We start from the raw sequence: 17,911 nt of genomic DNA, 5'->3' as shown, positions 1-17,911 counted from the left end.
GTTTAAATCATCAGTTGAAGCAGAACTGTGCTAGACATTTCCAAAGATAATCTGGCATTCAAATACACGTGTAGACAGCCACAGAGCTTGTGTTCATTAATTTCATTATTTTACCTCTACCTACCAGATACAGACCAGTCTCTTGAAGGGAAAAACAAAGAACCGCATGTGCTCTCACAATGCTACGTTTAACTTGGAACATGCAACTGCAAGGAAACTCAGAAGCCAGAGTCCATTCCCACCCACCCACCCCCCCCCCCCCCCGGCGGGCCAGGGGTGAGAAGAGAGATGCCCAGAGAATCTCACTCAGAAGAAAAGCTGTGATTGTTCCCAAGTGCATTAGCATAAAGCCTGGGCCCTGCTGTGCACAGCTTCCCAGGGCACAGCTCTGTGCAGGACCTGCATTCTGCTGTGCTGGACAGTGGAGGACCTTCTGTTCCACTCCATAAGAAGAATTCTAGTCTCCCCCAGGAATTGCCACAAGCAAAGACCAAAAGGGGACCCTGTGGGCTCCCCTGACTCCTTGTCCTCCTCTTCTGTCACCCTTGAGGGACACCACCTCTTCAGTCCATTACCAGAAGGACACCAGAATAAAGATGGTGCTCTTCAAAGGTTTCTGGTGGAGCTGGCCGCCCAGGCTCTCACCATCAGCTGAGACAACCGTCACCAAACAAGACAAGGCCTCTGGCATCCAAAGAGGAGAAGACAAGGACGCTGTGCCTTCAGGGAGCAAAGACACTTTACAGTCCCTTAAGTGACAATCTTTAATCCAGTGAAATTTGCTTTAGTTAAATAGTTACTACTTTTTACCAAGAAGCCATAACAATTCTGACATCGTGGTCTATCCAGTGTGACCAACACGTCTGTTAAATATGGTCTGGATCAGGAATCTTATTTCTTTTTAAAAATCACAATACAAGATTTATTTGACATCAGGATCAAATCTGTGCACCTGACAGACACTAAGTAGCTGCCCGTTTTCTCTTCTCCCCTCCCTGCCCTCTCCTAGCCTCTCTTCCTTTCTTCTCTCTCATTCCCTTCCCTTCTCTTCCCTTTCATTCAGCTTTTTAAAATACTAGGACTCCCTAAAAGCAAACTGACTTCATGACTCAAAAACAAAGATGCTGTCCAGGATTTGAGCACCCTGGTGAAGAATAACCCAGTGCATTCTGAAATCCTTAGTGTCTCCAAGGGTTCCTGCGTGATTTGTGAGTAGAAGAAAAGAGGAAGTGCAAGTCTGTTGATGTTGGCTAAGGGACACATTGCCAGACAAAAGCTCAAGACCTTTTCTTAAAATGCAAACTTTCTGAAGCCATACTCCTTGGATCCTGCAGTCCCGAGAGCCAGAATGTACACAGGAATGCCTGAATAGGCCTGGTGTGAATGGACATAAACTGTTTTAGTTTATAAGTAGAGTAACATGGGTTGGCTTGTGAGTTTCTTCTCTTTATCACAATTCATCTCTTTAATACCTGGGTGATTTCTTTCTGCAACAGTGACAAAATTTCTTAACAAAACTAAAGCATTTTTGCTGAAAAATGATCTGCCCTGGAAACCCATCAATGCCTCTTCTAGCTTTTTCATTGCTGAGACCAAAAGACCTGACAAGAACAACCTAGAGGAGGGAAAGTTTATTTGGGGCTTGCAGTTTCAGAGGTCTCAGTCCATACATAGACAGATAGCGCGGCTAACTAACAATCAAGCAGGTTCCGGCAAGGGGCAATGAGGGATAAGAAAAATAAAGACTCAGGGTCTCAGATTGTGAAGATATCAGCTGGGGTCAGGAGGAGTGCTGCTCTCTGATGGAGAAGCAGGTTCTAACAATTAAGCCAGCAATCTTTGTTTACATATATTCATGGAAGTCACAGAGTTAGCAACATTGTGCAGCTTATTCCCCAGTTCTGTTCTACAGTTGCAATGTGCAATATTAGGAGCTTTGTGTAGCTCTCAAGAAAGTCCATTGTTTAAAGTTGCTGTTATTCAGGCAGGTTTAGGAGGAGCAGAGCTTGGTGAAACATCGTGGTTGTCTAGCAGGGAGCTCCTCTGTTCCCAGGAGCTGTGTGCCTGAGATCAAGGTCAAGACTGATAAGACTCTAGCACAGATCCTCCTCATGGAGGGCATTACCATGCAGCTAGGCATCCTGTACCTTTGCACAGAAACTCTCCCAGGCACCAAGCCCGCCACAGCCACGAAGTCATCAGGACCCCAGTCTCAGACACAATCTCCCAATCTCAGACACCGCTCTGCACAGCTGACTCCATTCCTCTGGGCTAAGATGAGGCAGAACATCAGCTCAGGACATGACAATCAGGAAGCAGAGATAGTTCAACTCATCAGGAACAAATATAATCCCCAAAGGCACATCCCCAGTGACCCACCTCCTCCAGTCACACTCTACCTGCCTACAGTTACCACCCAGTTAATCCATCCAAATGAGTTAAACCACCTGTTGGGCCACACCTCTCATGATCTAACATCTCACCTCTGAAAGTTCTTGCATTGTCACACACGTGAGCTTTTAGGGACACCTCTTACCTAAACCATGACATATCAGCATCCCGTGATAGTCTGCCACTCGCCTTCCCCCCTGTAGCCAGCACAGCTGCCCAGCCTTCCCCTGTATGCCCACTCCGCCCAGCCCAGCGCTCAGGAGGTACTCAGTGCACATTTGGCAAATGGAAGAGACAAGGTGGAACATGGAGCTCGGGGCTGACCTCCTTTGCTGGAAGGCCCAGCCCACTTCCCACACCACAGCAATGAGCCGAGCTGTTCCCAGCACACTCCCTTGGACTTCGTGAAATCCTCACCTGACAGCACTTCAGTTCCACTTTTCAGTCGTTTGTAGTGTGTCTCAGACACTCGAATGACAATGTTCTTAGAAGCCTGAGTCCCGAAACTGAAGGAAAACTGGAGGAGTGTGTGTGCGCTAATATTAGGCAGAGAGGGGTGTGGGCTAAGTGGACACACTGTCGGCCAGTTACAGACTCTTCTGTGCACTATGACAAATCATTCTCCCCATATACCTTTAGACGTTTACCACGAAGCTGAAGCAGAGTTTTACACCTTACATGTTCCTGTGTGAGCCTGCGAGGGCACACCCTGAACAGCACACCCTGCAGCCGGGGGCGGAGCCCGTTCAGCTCTTCTGAGATGCCCTGGCCTTGAGTGCTCCTGAAGCCTCCCGGCTCTGGTCTGCCCGCACTACGCTTGCTCCGCTCTGTGCCACGTTGACCCAGACCTGAGACCCAGACCCTCACTGGCTGCACTTGCAAAGCCCGCTCTGAGGCGTTAGGAACTCAGTAGACCGATGCAAGGCCCTGGGGTTGCCCAGAGAGTCCTGTCTGGCCCACAGGCCCACCGCACTGCTGGGCTCTGCAGTCCTCCCTGGCCCCTGCCCGCAGACTCTGCTGGGACTCTCCTTTCCCCGTCCCCACACTGTCTCAGTTAGCCTGAAGACTGTTAGGAATGCTTCCAAGCAGAGCTAGTCCCCATCCCGGGAGTCCCCACCCCGCGTCCACATCCTGGGTCCCCATCCCAGGGGTCCCAGCCCGGGGTCCCCATCCTGGGAGTCCCCGTCATGGCCCAGACACAAGGATGGCTGAAGCTCCTCCTCCTTTAGTGCCACTGTCACCTGAAGGGGAAACTTGATGCTGTGGAGTAAAGCGGGAGCATCAGGGGGTGGGGGCATGAAGTCAGGTTTGCACCTCTGTCCCTTGCTCCACGGGTGGCCCAGGTCAGCCCCAGGTGATGACACCTGCCCCGCGTCAGTATGCTGCTCCTGACGGAGGAAACAGAGCAGGGCAGAGATCAGAACCACAGCACGGCAAAGGCCAGGCTGGGAAAGACAAGAGGTCCCCCCTTTTCTTAAGAAAGTGCTGGGAATGTGTCTGGCCTTTCTCACGAGTAGGGTTCACGTAGACAGATTTACAGAAAATCTAGCACCTTTCCTAGAGTCTTGCAATCCTCCTGCCTCAGGCTCCTGAGCTGCTGGGATTACAGGCATGTGTCATCATACCCAGCTAGAAGAGGAACTTTCTAAAGCTACAACAGCTCAACAAACAAGGAAAATACTGATAGGTAAATAAAATGCGAATTTGTATAGTTAAGAATCAACGGTTGTCGCAGATACAGATTTTGCCACGGTACAGGTAATGAATGACCAGTCTGTCGCCATTTCTCTTCACAAGGGAGAAGTTGAGCACACACCATCTTAACCAAGTGAGCATTGCCAATCACGGGACCAAGGACATCATGTACCTCTGATACTATGTCCCTAGAGAGTCACAGTGTCACCCATGCAGTGGCCTCAACCAAAATATTTAACCAGAAACTGATTGCTAGAAACACCGGATGAATCCAAAGGAGGAAATTCTGAAAGATAACTGGCCCGGATGCTTCCAAATGTCTGTCCCATGGGTTCTACTTGATTACAAGACATGACAGCTAAGTGCCACGTGTGATTCTTGATTGGATCCAACTTTGAGGAAACACCCAGGCTACTCTTGGGGACATTTGCATTTGTCCTCACACTGGATGGTAACACTGCCTCAGTGCTCAGAGCTGGGTGCGACTGTTGGGCTGTGGTCCTAGACACCTGTGCCGTGGTGTCCAGACCATCATGACACCAGCACCACCGCAGCATGAAGAGCTTGTTATTCACAGAACGAGGCTTTGTAAGAGCAGAGCTGGCCCAAGCAGGTCCGGAGCTGGGCTGGGGAGGTTTGCGGGGGGAGGTGGGCCAGGTGAGGGTCCGTGAGAACAGGCCAGGGCTCACGTGGATTGGCCTCCATTGGCACCCAGGGAAAGACCACAGGAGCTTTGTTTCCGGCTGGCCCAGGTGTGGGGTAGAAGCAGATGGGGAGATAGCAATGCTTCTCTCCTGCCCATTCCCAACTTAAAATCAAATCCTAAAGGAAACCTCCTCTACAGATTCCTGAGGCTGTGTGTCAGTCACCTGTGTGTGTTCAATCTCAGAAGATTTTCTTGCACAAATGAGGGACTTTAACAACTCAATGTACACGTTCCTTCAGATCTTGAGCCATTTCCAAGTGGGATTTTGGTGTCTAGAAAATGGGATTCTTAGTGCTTCAAGTTGCTTCACTTACAAACCCTCCCCCATTTCATCCAACAAGAAGTCCCCTAGTACCCACCTTGAGCTAGCCCAAGGGGCATGACAAAGAAGCCACCTGCAAACACACCAGTCACCAGGACCGCTGCCCTCCTAGAGTTAACGTACTCCTTGACAAAATCAACAACTCTAAACATATAAAATGTGCAAAAGTGGTAAAATCCAGACTCGATGCAGTCTTGTTAGAAGTCAAGAGAACTCTAATTAAACTTTCCATGGATCTCCCCAAAAAAGAACATCAGTATTTCTATTTGTAAACATTATGCATTTGAATAACACGATCCCTTCTCCTTTGTCACTTAAATTCCCCCAGTGTTTACAGCAAACTCACAAACCTGAGTCGATTTTTTTTATAACTGCAATGAGCAGAACACAACATTGACCAGCCCAATGTCTGTCATCACCAAAGAGTGGGAAAAGAAACACAGTCCCATAGGCCCTAATGTCCATCGTAGGTCTGCGTGCCCTACACTGGGGACTGTTCATATCTCAAATATCGTCTCCATCGTTTTGAGGAGAGCACTTGGACTTGCCATGTACCTCAGTTCTGAGTCTCCCAGGCCTGATGTCCATGGCAGCTCAAACTGCCTAGGAAGATTGGGGTCATGTGGACAAGCTGTCCTTGGGTGGAGTTTAGATCTGTTATCCCTGCTGGGTGTCGGGGTGCACCTCTGTAATCCCAGCCACTCAGGAAGCTGAGGCAGGAAGACCAGCAACTTACCAAGGCCCTAAGCAACTTAGTGACACCCTGTCCCAAAATAAAAATAATAAAAAGGACTGGGGATGTGGCTCACTGGTTAAGCACCTCTAAATTCAATCCCTGGTACCAAAAAGCAATTCAAAATGAAAAAATAGTTATCATTCCTTTGACCCAAGTACCATATCTAAGGCTTTATCAGCATGAAAATGCACACAGATAATCCAAAAGAACTATGTGGTTGCTTATTACAAAAGACTAGTTATCTTGACTGCTATTTGTAAAGGGTTAATTAAGATGGTTGCAGAACCTGGTACCACAGATGCCTTACAGAGGAAGGTTCCACATGGGGTGGACCTGCACGTGCTGCTGGGGTCCCAAGACGGAGGTAAGTGCAGGAGCCCAGTGGAAGGAGAAAGTGTGAGAGGATGCTGTGTTTAACAGGGGCTCCAAGTGCACAGACCTACAGCACAGGGTGCGCCCACTGGCTGCGGACAACCTGGGGACATGGCGACATCGAGGAGGGCGGGAAGGGAGGGAGGGACAGTCCCAACAGTCCACCCCCCGTGGAATTCGACCCTTTCCCCACACATACATGTTTACATATTCCTTCCTCCGAATTGAAACCCGTACTGTCACCATTGTGGCCACAGCGAGTGGCACCCTGTATTCACCAAGGTAGAGAGAACCTCAGACACTCTGGACAGAGGCAATTCTGTCAGGGTTGAGCAGCTCTTTTGTGAAAAGTCCTCCTCAGCTAACAAGGAGAAGCTCATTTCTGCTTACCTGAAAAGAAACGTCCCCCTCCTTCCCGGGTCTGGCCTGGGTGGTCCCAGGAGGCAGCATGACATTGTCATGTTTATTGGCAGTCCCATCCTGCATAGGAGGGGAGGGGAGGTGTGCGCCTCTGGGGGGCAGCAAGGGCTGGCCCCGGGACCCTGAACACAGCTTTCCATTCCTACTCCTGCAAAGACTGGCTGCTGCTATGGGAAGTCAGAAGTGCTGGCCGCAGCAGGCTCAGCGCTCCCTGCTCTCAGCTCCCTCTCCCACCCTGTGCCCTTCCTCTGGGTGAGGGGACATTTGTTACCAGGAAGGCTGGAGCTAAAGGAAGGTTTATCCTTCTTCACACAAGGTCGAAGCCGTAGACATCTGGCCAGATGAGGAGACAGGGCCACTATGCTGACTTCCTGTAACACACAGATCATTTCCTTCCTGGATTGAACCAATAAAGGGGCAGGTTCAGGAACGAGGCCTAAACCACCATTCCCTTCTGCACCCTAGTTCTTTTCCCCAAACTCACCTCCTCTCCACGTTACTGGGCCCCCGATGGCAGTGGCCTCTCTCTGTGCCGCCAAAAAACTATCACAGAACTAAAACCACGTTGGTGGCAGCTCTTCACCCCAACTCTAGAACATGCACTTTGATGGCTGCTTCCCTTCCGCGTTGACGTTTTCCTCCAAGAATTGCACCTTCCTTAATGTTCATCGTAAACCACTCATTTTTATATATTAAGAAAAGAATACAAATAACAACAGATGTTGGCGAGCATGTGGGGAAAAGAGAATTCTCATCCATTGCTGGTGGGACTGCAAATTGGTGCAACCATTCTGGAAAGCAGTATGGAGATTCCTCAAAAAACTAGGAATGGAACCACCATTTGACCCAGCTATCCCACTCCTCAGCATATATCCAAGGGATTTAAAATCATCATACTATAGTGACGCAGCCACATCAATGCTTGTAGCAGTTCAGTTCACAATAGCTAAGCTATGGAACCAACCTAGGTGCCCTTCAACAGATGAATGAATAAAGAAAATGTGATACATATACACAATGGAGTATTATTAAGTCATAAAGAAGAGTAACTTGATGACATTTACCAGTAAATGAATGGATCTGGAGACTATCATGCTACGTGAAATAAGCCAGTCCCCAAAACCAAAGGTCAAATGTTTTTGCAGATATGTTCAGTGGATTAGATAAAGGGGAAAGAAAGAAAGGGAGGGGAATAGGAATAGGAAAGGCAGCAGAATATATCTAACATAATTTTCCCATGTACACATATGAAAATACCTAAATGAACCCCACTATCGTGCCCATTCACAGAATGAAGTCCTAATTAGAATAAGATATATCCCAGGCTTGTATAATTATATCAAAATAGATTCTAGCTAGGGCTGGGTCTCTAGCATGCATGAGGCACTGGGTTTGATCCTCAGCACTGCGTAAAAATAAAATAATAAAATAAAGATGTTGTGCCCACCTATAATTTAAAAAATAGATTTTTTTTAAAACCAGATTCTACTGAGAGAATAACCAAGAAGAACCAATAAAATTAAATTTTTAAAAAAACAGGTGGTGGAGGAAATTTTAGATGCCTTTATAAGTAATGGCATAGTAAGACAATTCACAACTACTCTAATAGCAATGCCTGGTACATAATAAATGCTAAGTAAATGAAAAAATAAACTTGAGTTTATGGGGTAGGGAAGACGGGAACATTGTTAAAATATAGATTCTCTGGCTCTGTCATAGACCTAAAATCATAATATTGGGTTGGATTGAGAGAGCGAGGCTGTGTATCCTAAGCAGTTGGTAATTCTAATGTATTCTGAAGTCTGAACATTACTGATTTTTTAAGATGGGTCACGTGAGGCAGGACGCACCATGAGGAGCTGGTGTGTGGTCTGGAATGTGATCTCTAGCTCTGTGGAGCTCAGAAGCAGCTTGGTCAGTTGGTTGGAAAGCAGGAGAGATTGAGGGTGGGACACAGGCTCCATCACCTACCAACCAAACGTTTCAGTTGCTCCATCTTTAAACAGGGCCGACAGGGCCCACTTCACCACATGGTTTTGAGGTAACGAGTGTGATGTCCGTAGTAGGCGGTGGTGAGACCACAGCTGTCCTGCTGCAGAAGGGTCCAGCGCCCATGCGGAAGGGCCCACGTGCGCTCACTCTTGGGGAGTGCTGATTGTAGTCAGGCTCTGCTGTCCAGGAGCAGCAGCGAGGACGCAGACCTGGGCCAGCACAGGGGCCACAGCACAGGGGCCACCTTGCTCCCCTGCCAGTTGGTGGTCTCTGTCACAGCTAGCCTCGGTACTTCTTCTATTTGGCACATTGAAGAAGCCCAGGTGTAGGCACATGGGTTGCGGCGGCCACAAAGACACTAAGTGAAATATACTAATGACAGTCTCCAGTTTTTTCTTTTGCTCACCTAGAATGTGTGTCTAATGTTTAGTTTATTTAAAGTTATATTTAAATAGAGAACTCTCTTTTTTGAAATTTATTTTCATGCCTAAGATTTCTGTTAATTGGGATGTAATTATTATGCTTATTAAGAATGTTCAATGAAACACCAAAAGAAAAAAGAAAAGCATTTTTTTATAACATACAAAAATAGTCAATTTGATCAATTCTATTAAAAACATGAATCTGTTGGAAAGATCAACCCACACAGATGAAGGTCGGTTAACAATCTACATGTCAGTGTTCTAGCAAGTTGTAGAATTGATTCTGCTGACCTCACCCAGTTCCTGAGTGTCCCAAAGCCACTCACTAGTAAAGCAGGAAAGCTGTGAACCCATGTCACTCCGAATCAGGGGGCACACTATTATAGGAAACCCTGGGTTTATTCCAGCCACTGACTCATCGGACAACAGAATGCTACCCATCAAGGGGTCACTGTGGTTCAAGAAATCCTGGGAATGCCAACTATGAATAGTTTGCCCAGACCTCCCTGGATTCCTTCCCTCCGAGGATGACTCCAAACTCTGCATGACTCCAAACGTCACATGACTCCAAACTCTGCAGGACAGGAGCCCTGGAAGCTAGGCTGTAGAGCACCATAGCCAATTTCATCCCAAATGGAAGCTACCTGGGTTGAAAACATTGGTAGGTCAGTTTAATACAGTGTTGGCACCTGACATCACTTCATATCCAAAGGCCATGAATGGTAAAAGCAACCAGTGTTAGATCTTGAAGATAGAGCAATACAGGATGATTAGGGTGGGGCAGGGGAGAGTGGAGATGGACTTCCAAGAACCCCAGGGGCTGAGAGAGCAGGCTTCTGCCAAGAAGAGGTATCTTTCGGGCAGTGAGGTTTGGTATTACATCTTAGTGTAGTTACAAGTGGGCTACCTTGGATTTGACCAAAGTCCCTAAGTAAATAATAATGCTTTGAAAAGAGACTAGTAGGAAAAGAATATGAAGAGAAAATGAAAAAAAAACCAGAAATGTCTTTATCACGGATCCTTCCCTCCAGTCTCCAACACGCCCGTAGTTTTCATGCTTACCTGAACATAGTGATATGCTCTAAGCCTAAGTTCAAAGCACTGAAGAAAACAAAACAAAATAAAAATTGTAGCTGGCATTGTGTGTTTACACACCAAATTTCTCCACATTACATGGACAGAACCTCTAGAAGTGTAGCATTGCACGCAGATGTCTTCCACAGTGTCCTCTGCACACGTGCTGGACACAGAGCCAGCTGGGACCCACGGGAGGACCACACTCCACCATGATGTTACAGGCACGTGAACTTGCACTGCACACATCAAATAACTTCAGTGGACATGCAAAGAAAAGTTCACCAAATCTAGGATGACAGCCTTCATCTCCCCTTTTGCCCAGTTAAATTAACTAGGATGGATCTATGGAGGTCAGAAAGGAAGCCCAAATCATCCGTGTGCACACACAATGACCCACTGAGGCTCCTACCTTCATCTTCACAAAGAACCTTCTAAAAGAAACTGTTAACAGGACATGTACCAAACACCACAGCCAGAGACGTCCGCACGGGCCCAGGGGACACCTGCAGAGCATGTCCAGGGACTACGCGCACCAGGCACAGATCCATGGTAGGTGAGCGCATGAGAAGGGGTTTTGTTCTGATGTTCAAAGTCCCCATCACACTCCTCTCCAGCAGTTTGTGTGCTGAGTTGTCTAAATCTCACTTCAAGTCAAACTGCAGGTGGACGGTCTTGAAATCAAGTCAATCAAATCAAGGGCTACCCCTGAAACCCCCCTTCCAAAGGCTTTCGTGGAACACATGCTACCTTCTACTTTCAAAGGCTAAAATGGACAAACCCATGGCCTTCCAAGTTGTCAGAACTTAAACGAGTCCCCTGGGGTGGAGGTCAGCTCTCTCGTTCTCCAGGGTACACGGTGCTGATCTGGCCTTACATGATAGGAACAGCAGCAGCCCTGGGTCTGAGAGGCAGAGGACCCCAGCTTCTTCCCCTGTTCAGAGGTCATGAGACACCACCAACTGTCACTCCAACGTCATGCCCAGTGATGTCCCTTCTCCCATTGTCAAAGGGACACGCTCACACACACCACAGGCCAAGGGCACACAGTGCATCTCTACCTCACAAAGCATCTGCCTTGGCTCCCACTTTCAAATTAAGATCTTCACAGTGACATGGCCGTTGACATTGCGTCCCTTAATGGTTTCTACAGTGACACATTCCCAGGCAGTTAGCAAGCAGAATTTTTATTTGCCAGATACAAAGGCTATAATAAAATCTTTAGGCCTTTCTAAGTTCTAAAAAAAAAAAAAATCGCACAATAAATTATTTCAAAATTAAGACAATCACTGATTAATATGGATACAGGTGTTTGCCATTGCCTATTACCTGGGGATACAGAGGTAATAGTATACAGCCCCCACAGCACAGCTTCTTATTTTGTTCTAACATCATGCATTTCCACCAAAAGGATGAGAAATGTTTGTTGAGATACAATTCTTGCTTCTTTTCTTAGAACTGGCAACCACATGTTCATTAATAATGATAATAGAGTACTTCCAGGTTGCTACCTATCATGATGTGACATGAGTTTCCACTGAATTCATTAGTCCTTACACTAAAGAAAAGGGTGCGCGTCTTCCCAGAGCAACCCAGGTCAGAACCAATACGGCACAAGTAGCTGTTGAATTTGTCCCCCCAGTGGGAAAACGACCAACCACACCGAGAGAGCCATTTGCAACATTTAATTCCTTACCAATACCCTTTATCTGTAAAATCAACTTAAGAAATGCCCTGGCTTTGCTCTAATATCATAACTGAACAAAGGAAGTCAAAGCATGGGCAGTCATTTAAACACCACCTCTTCTGAGGTCAGGGGGCAGCACTGTTCTCAACTATTTCTGCTAAAACCAAACTGCACGGGCTAGGGGTAGCCAAAAACCAGCACTTGGCTGTAAAATGCATGCAGGCCATGCAAAGGTTCCAAGGGCGCCCAGAGAGGCACATTTCCTGCGCCTGAAGAATTTTTGTGACTTCATGTCTCTTGTGATGTCAAAGAAGAACCACAGACTCCATTTTGGAGACTCAAGCCATCTGCCTCGACGCTCTCCTCCAGTCTGCACCTGCCAGCAGCTGAGGCACAGGCGGGCCACAGAAGCCAAGGGGGCACAGGAGCAGCTGCTCTCCCTACCTGCCTACCTGCCTGGGTTTGGATGGCTGCCCCACGTGTCTTTTCACCACCTCATTTTCCACAGCTTAACCAACAACCAAACCTTCCCATCTGGCTCATTTTCCCTTTGCATTTTAACTACAGCCCAGAAAAGGCTGGCCTACTTCATTTGGGCCTACTTTTAACCAAATCCAGAATGCTTTAAGTGAAATAAAAGGTGTCTGCCTGGGTTTCTTTTATGTGGAAATCCGATATCCAAGGATCACTTTTGTTTCCATAGGAAATTCTCCATCTTCACTTTTCCAGTGGTCTTATTCCAGGCAAAGAAGTACCCAACTGCTTCCCCACTCCATCTCCCCTTGAATCAAACACATCACTCCATTTGCTCAGCCCTCACCTCCAACTTCAGGAGGATGCGGAGGGCCCTGCCTGTGCAGGGGATAAAGATTCCTCATGACGCAACCCCGAGCATCCCTGGATTGGAGAGGCATGGAAGCAGGCAGTGGCCCTCCCTGCTGCCCCTCATGGCAACCAACACTAGGGGGACAGCACCAGCACCCCTCCCTGCAGACACAGGGATCCTGCAGGCAGACACCCACCTCCACAGGGCCATTCATCCACCCCAGTGCACATGACAGCAGGACAGGCACGGAGGGGAGATGGCCAGCCAGCCCCAGCCAGTGCCTCCTGGCCTCCTCCACCTCCGGCCACCTCTCCATCCCAAGCCAGCCTCCCTTTCCCCCCCCCACAGAGCTTCAAGTTCACACAGATCTGGGTCCCAGCACAGGCCTAATCAGTTCATGCCACCCCACCCCCAGTTTCCTGAAGGCACAGGGTAGAATCCCGTTTGTGGGGGAAAGTCTACTGGAGTTGTCTTGCCACAGGCAGCTCTCCAGAGGACGGCTGGGCATTCCTGTGGAAGGCTCTCCACTCCCAGGCTCTCCTGCAGGTGCTCCGTTCCTGTTTCTCCTCCCCCTCCCCCTACCTTGCTCCTCGCTGCTGCCCCCAAACCAGGCAGTGGGTTCCTCCTCTGGGAGCTGGGGCTCTCCTGCACCTCCTGCGCCCTCGAGGGCTTTGCGCTTCTTCGACATCTCTGCCCAGGGCTGGGGCTTGGGGGTTTTCTTTCCCCACCCCCTGGCCCTCCCCCCTCAGAGAGGAGAGTGAAGGTGGGGTTAGGTGGAGGGGAGGGGGTTAGGTGCCGAGGAAAGGGGTGGGGAGAAGAGAGACCAGGGAGGGAGATGGAGAGAAATTGCTGCTGGAAGAGGGGAAGGGACGCTAGAGTGGCAGGAAGGCAGGAGGGGCCGGACTCGGTGCAGAAATCTACAATCAGTTCCATCAGCGGAGCCCTACTCCAGGGCTGTTCCTCCTCTCTCTCTCTCTCTCTCTCTCTCTCTCTCTCTCTCTCTCTCTCTCTCTCTCTCTCTCCCTCCCTCCCTCCCTCCCTCTCTCCCTCCCTCCTTCTCTCCCTCTTTCCCTCCCTCCCTCCCTCCCTCCTTCCTCCTTCCTCATTTTCCTTCAACTAGAGGGGTAAACCAGGAAGGGAGGAGAGATCAAACCCAGGGAGGAGAGACTCCTGGGCACTCTGCGGATTCCCTCCTCATTTGGGGGTGGGTGGATGCTATCTGGGGGACTCCTGGCCCTGTGAGTAAGGAAGGAGCGATCTCCTGGCTGTTCTGGGAGCCCATGTGTGCATGTGTGGTGGGGGTGTGTTTTCAATGGATTGCAACAAAAACTGAGTGGAATGAAGAAAATAAAGGGCTGCAGGACTCAGGAGCAATGCTCTTGGGTGCTGGGGACTCGGGACCCCTCCTCCCCCATGACATCATATGATCTTTCCAAGAGGCTGGGGATGGGAGGACAGAGGAGAGGGGAGGCAGAGGCAGGGATGGCAAGATCAGGGGGATCCTGTCCCCACTGAGAACCGGGGAAAGGCAATGGGAAGGAAGAAGGAAGTTGAGGTACACGCCAGCCCTGCTCCAGGCCACCTCGAGAGGCACCTGAGGGTCTGGCCGCTGCGGTTTTCAGCTGGCACGCAGTCTTCCCTGGGAACTTGGAGCTTGAAAACTCCTTGGGTCAAGCATTAGCCCTGAGGCTAGCACTAGTGCCTTCTCTGCAGCCCCGAGTCTGAGGCTTTGTAATTCACTTCTTATTCTCTTCCACTCATTGCCCAGCCCCTCAGGCAGTTCCACCAACACCCCCCCCACACACACACACAAGCACATATTTTCTTATTGCCAAAAAGGATGGAGGGAAATGCTCTAAAGTTTTGGGGGTTTTTTTAGTTAAAAAAAAAGGTTGGAATTAAGTTTTTCTGGACTCCCAAGGGTTAAACGATAAGTAAAAGGAATCATCAACTTACCCGCCAAACTACCGGCAAGCGCGTTTCTGCTTTCCACTTCATTTCTAGTTCAAAATTCAAAGGGGCCAGGGGAGGCAAGGCGCGGGAGCACGGCAGGTCCAGGACTCCATCCCGAGCTGCTCATGCAAGTTACCAAGCAGGGGTGGCCCAAGTTCAGGACCTGTCCAAGACGCTTGCTCTCTGCTCCACGCAGCGGCATATTCCAAGGGCTAGAGCACTCTGGTTTCCACGCTGATCTTGAAAAGGAGTGACAACTCTAAACCGTGTGTGGGGTTCCCTCCTGTCCATCTGGGGGTCTCCAGAAAGGCAGCACCGAGCGCTCTGAGCGCCAACGAGGACCAGTCCATCCCACATCAAGCTCTGAGCCGCAGCAACTTCGGACCCACACACCTGTGAGTAGACTATGTGTGCGAGTGTGTGCGCCTGTGTGCACGCGCGCGTGTGCCCACGCTTGTTCACTGTGTGTGCCTGTGCGCACACTTGACATTTGGGGGTGCATGTGCTCTCAGGAACACCCTCGTTGGCTGTCTGGAACTTAGAGAGTTTTCCTTTAAGCCAGCGATGCTGTTGGATATCCCCCCCTTCCCCGCCCGCGTCCAACAGGAGGCGATGACGTCTGTAGCCTCGTTGCCAGAACAGTCCCCAGGCTGCCGCTGCTGTTCATTGACAGGAGCAGGCGCTCGGACGTCAGCAGCCGGACCTTTGGCGAGGCTGCTCCCGCGGAGACGGCTCCCACCCCCGCACCTGCCAGCCTGGGGGAGTGGGGGTGATGAAATCAAAGCCAGCGGGGAGGGAGCCTGGGACACGCGCTGGGCTGGGGAAGGGGGTGACTCGGATCTGCCCTCTTTGTCCTGGAGCCCCTGATATATAAATAGTGCAGTCTCCAGCCAGATTCGCACCCCCTCCTGCGCTCCCCCCCCCGCAGGGCCCGCCCCCGCCCCTGTCACTTTGTCCAGCTCACTCGCTAGGAGGGAGGCAGGGGGCGGGGGAGCAGGGAGTGGAAAGAGCCCATGGTTCTCTTCCTCTTCCCATTCATAGATTCGGTTAGAGTCTCGAGGCCGCTGCTCAGGGAGTCGCAATGAATGGATGGATGCCCAATAGCGGGGACAGCCGGTCCGCAGAGGCGTCGCCATTTCAAGGGGCGCTCTTTCCATGCCTTATCACGCATCCTCGCCTAGGCGCGTGGGAGGACCCCCAAGTGACCATTTTTAAGAGGTCAAAGTTCTGACCTTCCTCCTCCTGGAACCTGCTCTAATGGGTTTTTCGTTTTTGCATTTTATCTGCTTGTGCAGTGCCAAGACAACGCACCACGCTGCGATAGCCCCTCACCGTGGGGAACCAGGCTGGGGACCCAGTCTAGGGCGGTTCTGCAGTCCTGAAGGTAGCAACAGCTAGGGGTGCATCACGTGGCACAGGCAGAATATCACCTCCCACTGAGCACGACAGTGGCCCAGGTCCAAGGGCTCCCACCCCAGAGCACCCAGGGCTGCGGCTCCTGGGAGGAGGACGCGTCCTGAGGGTGCGCAGACCGCAGCGCGGGTTCCACACCTGAGTCCAGCTCTCAGGGAATAGATGGACCACGCTCGCTGTCCGATACTACCGAGGCCCAAACAGAACCCTGGGGCATCTTGGGATCAAAGCGCCACAAACCAGGCTGTGAGCTGCCCAAGTCTCTCCCAGGAACCTAAAGGATTGAGGCTCCCTACCCACCGCAGGAGCTCCATAAATCTAAAGGCTACTATAGGATATAGGGCACCTGGGCTGAAGCAAGGCTGAGTCGTTTGCTATCTTAAGACTCTGCTTGGGGCAGTGACCACAGATGCCCAGGTTGTAGTGACCAACTGCACAGAGCTCTTAGGAGCTGGGCATGGCCAGATGGTGGGAGAATACCTTCTCCACTGGTGTTCCTGTCTCCCGAAAAGGTCAGCTGGGCACTAGAGTCCATCCTGCAGTAGGAGGGGAGACCTTCACAATCGTCCCCCTGGCCGGCAGTGGTCACCTGCCGGGGCCTCCCTCCCCCTGGTTCTCTGCTTCCCTTCAGCATAGGCTGGAGCGAGCCCAGGCTCTGACTCTGGGTTCCCCTTTCTGTGGCTCTGGAAGCCACCTGAGAACATTTCTTAGGAAGACTGCTGTTTCCACCAGCCAGGTTTGCTCTATGCTGCTCCATCTTAAGCGGAGCTCAGTTTATTTCATCCACCTTATCAACCTCCTTGGACCCACCTCCTCATTCCCTCTTTATAAACAAGCCCATCCTTTGCCTGACTTCCAGACCCTGCACTCTCCAGAAACATGCCCTTCCTGCCTCCAGGTCTTTCTCTTAGTCACATCTGCTGACCCCATCTCCCAGCTGCTTGATGTTGGTGGGTTCCAAGGCTCAACGCAGACATGTTAGTTTTACATCACTACTTCTCTGTTAGTGACCCTGCTCAGCCTTGTAGTTTTAAGTACTCTCTGAGTGCTGATCTCTCTCACATTTGAAGATTTAGCTCAGTCCTCTCCTCTGAACTCCAGGCTCAGATCCAGCCAGCAGCTGTTCTTGGGTGACTAGAAGGCACCTAAAACCCAACATGATCGTCACTCTGGATTTTATCCCATCACAAACCTGCTCCTCCCACAGTTTTTCCCTTCTCTTTGTTGCCCTTGGGCCAAATTCATTGGAGTGAGACTGACTCCTCCTTCCTGATCCCCCATCCCACCTGTCCCCTCTACCTTGCCAGACTCCAGTGCCTTTCACTACCCCGCTGACCCCAGTCATCTCTGGGATGCGGCTGTCACTGTTGCTCAGCTCCCTGTATGTTCTGTTCTGCTCACACCCACTCAGTGCTATTCTCAAAGTAACAGCCAGACCATCTTGTTACAATTTAATGCCATGACACTTCCCGATAGCTTCTCCACTACCCAGTGATAGCCAAACCGATAGCCTTCAGATGAGCCAGAACCCCCTTGCTATGTGCAGTGTGCGGAGGTGTCTGTGAGGACTCCAGTACTCCTTTCCTTTATTTCAGCCTCACTCTTCCCATGTTAAGGCAGCAAACAAATCCAATCTCGGAGCATTGTGTCAGCAAACAGGCGTCACGCCTGTGCCCTGGGAAGGGGAGAGCTGGCCATGTGAGCTGGAGCGGGCAGTGTCCCTTCCTGGGATGTGTCCTGGACTCTGTGTGTGGCTGGCTCCACCTGGCCTCCACTCCCCTCCCCCTTCTCCTGGCCTCTTCTGCTTACTTCCCCACTCCATGTCACTGCTTCCAGGGACTAAGACCTCAGTGAGTTCTTTGGAAATAAAAGACGTGCTGTCAGCTTTAGGACTTCCTGCAG

At 50.3% G+C, this 17,911-nt stretch overlaps 1 protein-coding gene and 1 long non-coding RNA gene across 4 annotated transcripts in view; one reads left to right on the top strand and one right to left on the bottom strand.

Annotated features, from left to right (window-relative positions):
* The window catches only part of Pde10a (phosphodiesterase 10A), a 508,658-nt gene extending 493,918 nt beyond the window's left edge, over positions 1-14,740 (bottom strand). The window contains exon 1 of one of the 3 annotated variants that reach the window (XM_040283551.2): positions 14,600-14,740. Coding sequence is in view for 2 of the 3 variants with exons in the window: in XM_040283542.2 (XP_040139476.2) it covers positions 13,226-13,331 (106 nt within the window). In the remaining variant the exon portion in view is untranslated. Of the gene's footprint in view, positions 1-13,225; positions 13,606-14,599 lie in introns of those variants that run through there. The other 2 variants (XM_040283542.2, XM_040283546.2) reach the window with 2 other exon arrangements.
* Positions 13,756-17,911, top strand: part of LOC120889203 (uncharacterized) — a 49,555-nt gene continuing 45,399 nt past the window's right edge. The window contains exons 1-2 of the long non-coding RNA XR_005733100.2: positions 13,756-13,881; positions 14,793-14,991. This is a non-coding gene — a long non-coding RNA (uncharacterized LOC120889203). The remainder of the gene's footprint in view (positions 13,882-14,792; positions 14,992-17,911) is intronic.

The sequence above is a fragment of the Ictidomys tridecemlineatus genome, chromosome 8 (assembly GCF_052094955.1).
Source record: "Ictidomys tridecemlineatus isolate mIctTri1 chromosome 8, mIctTri1.hap1, whole genome shotgun sequence".
Lineage (NCBI taxonomy): Eukaryota > Metazoa > Chordata > Mammalia > Rodentia > Sciuridae > Ictidomys > Ictidomys tridecemlineatus.
This window is presented reverse-complemented; position numbering and strand designations above follow the sequence as displayed.